We start from the raw sequence: 4,124 nt of genomic DNA, 5'->3' as shown, positions 1-4,124 counted from the left end.
TGTCTTTCAGGTTCTGTTATGGTCATGGATGTGGATTCTTCATATACAATGTTATTAGGAAGACCCTGGATTCATGAAGCAGAAGTCGTACCATCCACTCTACATCAGGCGGTGAAATTTGTCAAAGATGGAATGGTGATCACGATACATGGAGAAGAGGACGTCGTAGTTTCGAAACGGATTTCGGTACCTTATGTGGAGAGTACGAGGGATGGCGATGATTTCTTGCATAGCTTTGAGGTAGTTGGGACCCAACAGCGTGAAGGGAAGGGTCATGTGCATGATGTGAACCAGGTGGTGACCCGAATCATAGCTACAAAGGGATATGAAAAAAGGAAATGTTTGGGCATGCATCTACAGGGTATTCCACCGTTCATCTCAGTCTTGGAGAAATTTGATAAGTTCGGGTTGGGGTATGAAGCTTCACAGGAGGATATGGGTATATGTGTGAGTCAGAGCAAGCAGCATGGGGAGCGTTGGAGAAGCTCATTCCTAATATCAGCGAAACATTTCCAAGTCTTGTTGGAGTGATTGCATCAAATGACTTTAGTGAGCAAAACATCCATCTTTCTATCAACTTTCTGAAAGAAGACAGTACACTTGGGGCCAACAATATCTTTCCCAATTTGTATTGCTATTCAACATTTTACCTCATCAATTCATACCTCACCATTATCATAATTATTTTCTTACTTTCTTCTACGAATTTGTGTTTTAATCTCCATTTTCATCTCCCAACATTTAATCAATGAATATAGGTACTTAAATTTGATAAAAAATTTATCCAGTAATACGGTAATTGAAAATCCATCAATTAATTCGTCTACGACACTGGATGATGAACCTATTGATTCAGATGAAGAACAGGAGGATGTGGGGGCATTTTCAAAGATGTTAGAGCATGTCGAAGGGGAGTATGTCGTGAATACTGAAGAAATTGAGTTAATCAACATGGGGGAAAAAGAGGATAAAAAGGAGCTGAAAATGGTAGACAACCTGGAACGCGTTGAAATGATAAATCTGTTCTGTAAGTATATGGATGTGTTTGCTTGGTCTTATGAGGACATTCTAGGGCTGGATCCTAACATAGTGTCGCATAAGATTCCCTTATATCCGGGTGCCGAGCCTAAGAAACAAAAGTTGAGAAGGATGCACCCAGATTTGTCATTAAAGGTGAAAGAGGAGGTGACAAAGCAGTTGGACTACGACTTCATAGAAATGTCCAGGCATACAGAATGGGTGGCTAATATAGTAATGGTACCCAAGAAATGAGAGAAGCTGAGGATGTGTGTGGACTACGGAAATCTTAACAAGGCAAGTTTAAAATATGATTTTCCCATCTCTTACATTGATGTTCTGAGCGACAGCGCGGCCCAGAGTCATCGGTTCTCTTTCATGGACGGATATGCGCGGTATCATCAAATTCTGATGGACGCCAATGATAAGGCGAAAACCACTTTTATCACCACGTGGGAGACCTATTGTTATAGGGTCATGTCTTTTGGACTAAAGAATGCAGGAACAACGTATCAACATGCTATGGTGGCCCTATTTCATGATATGATGCACAAGGAAGTGAAGGTATATGTTGATGATATCATCGCCAAATATAAAGAGGGGGACAATCATTTCGCGGTCTTACGAAAGTTATTCGAAAGGCTGAGAAAATATCAAATGAAGTTAAATCCTAAGAAGTGCACGTTTGGAGCATCTTCGGGGAACATGTTAGGATTTGTCGTCGGTAGAGAAGGCATAAGGGTGGACCCCAAGAAGGTAGAAGTGATACAAGATATGCTAGCTCCAAAGACTGAGAATGAATTGAGAAGTTTTCTAGGCAGGGTGAATTACATTGCAAGATTTACTCCCAACCTAACCAGCACCTGTGAGCCCATGTTTAAGTTGTTGAAGAAGAACCAGCCAAGCAAATGGGGTACGGATTGCCAGGAGGCGTTCGATAAAATAAAGGCTTATTTGGTAAATCTGCCTGTCTTGACACCGCCAACACCAGGACACCCGTTGATCTTATATATGACGATGTTTTAAACTTCGATGGGTGCAATGTTGGGACAGTATGGAGAAACGGGTAAGAATGAGTAAGAAATCTACTATTTGAGCAAGAAGTTTAATGAATATGAATCTCGATACTCGACGATAGAAAGGACTTGTTGCGCTATAGTGTGGGCATCCAAAAGGCTCTGACAATACATGTTCTACTACACTACTTGTTTCGTCTCCCGAATGGATCCTTTGAGATATATGTTTAAGAGTCCTCATGTTTCTCTGTGAATGGCGAAATGGTAGATGATGTTGTCCGAGTTTGATATTAAATATGTTACTCAGAAATCTGTTAAAGGTGGAGCAATCGCAAATCAATTAGCAGAAAGCCCTATAGACAGGGAAGACGAGATATTGAATGAGTTCCATGATGGTAGAGTATATGGGATAGATGAATTAGAGGAAGATGTTTGGGAGATGTACTTTGATGGAGCAGTTAATATGCATGGGAGCGGTGTTGGAGAAGTAATCATCTTGCTGATCGGTAAGCAGTACCTAGTGGCAATCAAGCTAGACTTCGAATCCACTAACAATATAGCCGAATATGAAGCATGCATCAATGGAATTCTCTTTGCATATGAGCTGAAGTAAAGAAGTTGAGGGTGTACAGAGACTCTGCACTTATCATTTATCAAGTCAATGGCGAGTGGCAAACTAAGGATACAAAGCTCATTCCATATTAGAAATACTTATCTTCGTTAGCCAAGAAATTTGAAGAAATTTGCTTTTCCCATGTGACTCGAGACAAGAACCAATTTGCGGATGCTCTAGCAACTTTGGCTGTAATGACTAAACTGGAAGTACACGCTAGTGTTCGCCTAATTCAAGTGACTGCTCAAGATGAACCTTCTTATTATTGTGCTAACTTAGAGGCTAATGGCGAACCTTGGTATTACGATATAAAAAGGTATATCCAACATATAGAGAATTCTGAGGGTGTGAGTGATGTGAACAAAAAGACAATTCACCGTCTGGCGAGGACGTTCTTCCTGAATGGTGAAGTGTTTTAAAAAACGAGTCATGATGGTACACTACTCAGATGCGTTGATACAAGAGAAATTTAATTGATCATGACTGAAATACACGAGGGGATCTGCGGAACTCATGCAAATGGCCACATGATGGCGAGAAAAGTTATGAGAAGTGGCAACTATTGGACCACTATGGAGGCAGACTGTGTAGGATACGTTAGGAAGTGCCAAAAATGTCAGGTGTACACGGATAGAATCAACGCATCCCCTTTCCTATTACAGAGTATGGTCGCCCAATGGTCTTTCTCAATGTGGGGAATTGATGTGAATGGACCTATAAATCCCAAGGCTTCCAATGGTCATCGCTTCATTCTTGTGGCAATCGACTACTTCATCAAGTGGGTAGAAGTTGTATCATACAATAGTATCACTCGCAAGGTATTTGTTAGGTTCCTCCAAAGAGAGATCATTTGCAGATATGAGATGTCTGAAAGGAGAGTCACAGATAATGGCACCAATCTCAATGGTGGCGAAGTGGAGGGATTGTGCAACAAATTTAAGATCAAACATCATAATTCGACCTCGTATTGGCCAAAGATGAATGGCGTAGTTGAATTGGCCAATAAGAACATCAAAAAGATGGTTGTAAAGATGATGGAGAACTACAAAGATTTGCATGAAAAGTTACCCTATGCTTTGCATGCATATCGCACCAACATTCTATCAAGTACTGGGGCAACCCCGTTCTCACTAGTGTATGGGATGAAAGTTGTCTCTCCAATTGAAGTAGAAATTCCTTCGCTGAGGGTCCTGATGGAAGCAGAACTAGAAGAGTCTGAATGGGTCAAGGCTAGGTATGAGCAGTTGAACATGATCGAAGAGAAAAGATTGGCGGTCATTTATCATGGCCAGTTATACCAGGGAAGGGTGGCAAGAGCTTTCGACAAGAAGGTCAGTCCTAGAGAGTTCGAAGCGGGAGACTTGGTGCTAAAAAAGATCCTCCCAAATCATGAAGATGCTTGCGAAAAATGGGCTCCAAACTATGAAGGTCCTGATATTGTCAAGAATGTTTTCTCAGGAGGTGCTCTGATCTTATAA

General features: G+C 41.2%; 1 protein-coding gene across 1 annotated transcript; it reads left to right on the top strand.

Annotated features, from left to right (window-relative positions):
• LOC109334016 (uncharacterized protein K02A2.6-like) lies at positions 3,126-4,124 on the top strand. Its single transcript, XM_019569588.1, has one exon. It carries the CDS (start codon positions 3,126-3,128, stop codon positions 4,122-4,124), a length of 999 nt encoding a protein of 332 aa, XP_019425133.1.

This window comes from Lupinus angustifolius, chromosome LG19 (assembly GCF_001865875.1).
Source record: "Lupinus angustifolius cultivar Tanjil chromosome LG19, LupAngTanjil_v1.0, whole genome shotgun sequence".
NCBI classification, from domain to species: domain Eukaryota; kingdom Viridiplantae; phylum Streptophyta; class Magnoliopsida; order Fabales; family Fabaceae; genus Lupinus; species Lupinus angustifolius.
This window is presented reverse-complemented; position numbering and strand designations above follow the sequence as displayed.

What these genes read in the sequence shown, in the direction of transcription:
- LOC109334016 (XM_019569588.1), top strand. Translation starts at nt 3,126, where the DNA reads ATGACTGAAATACACGAGGGGATCTGCGGAACTCATGCAAATGGCCAC.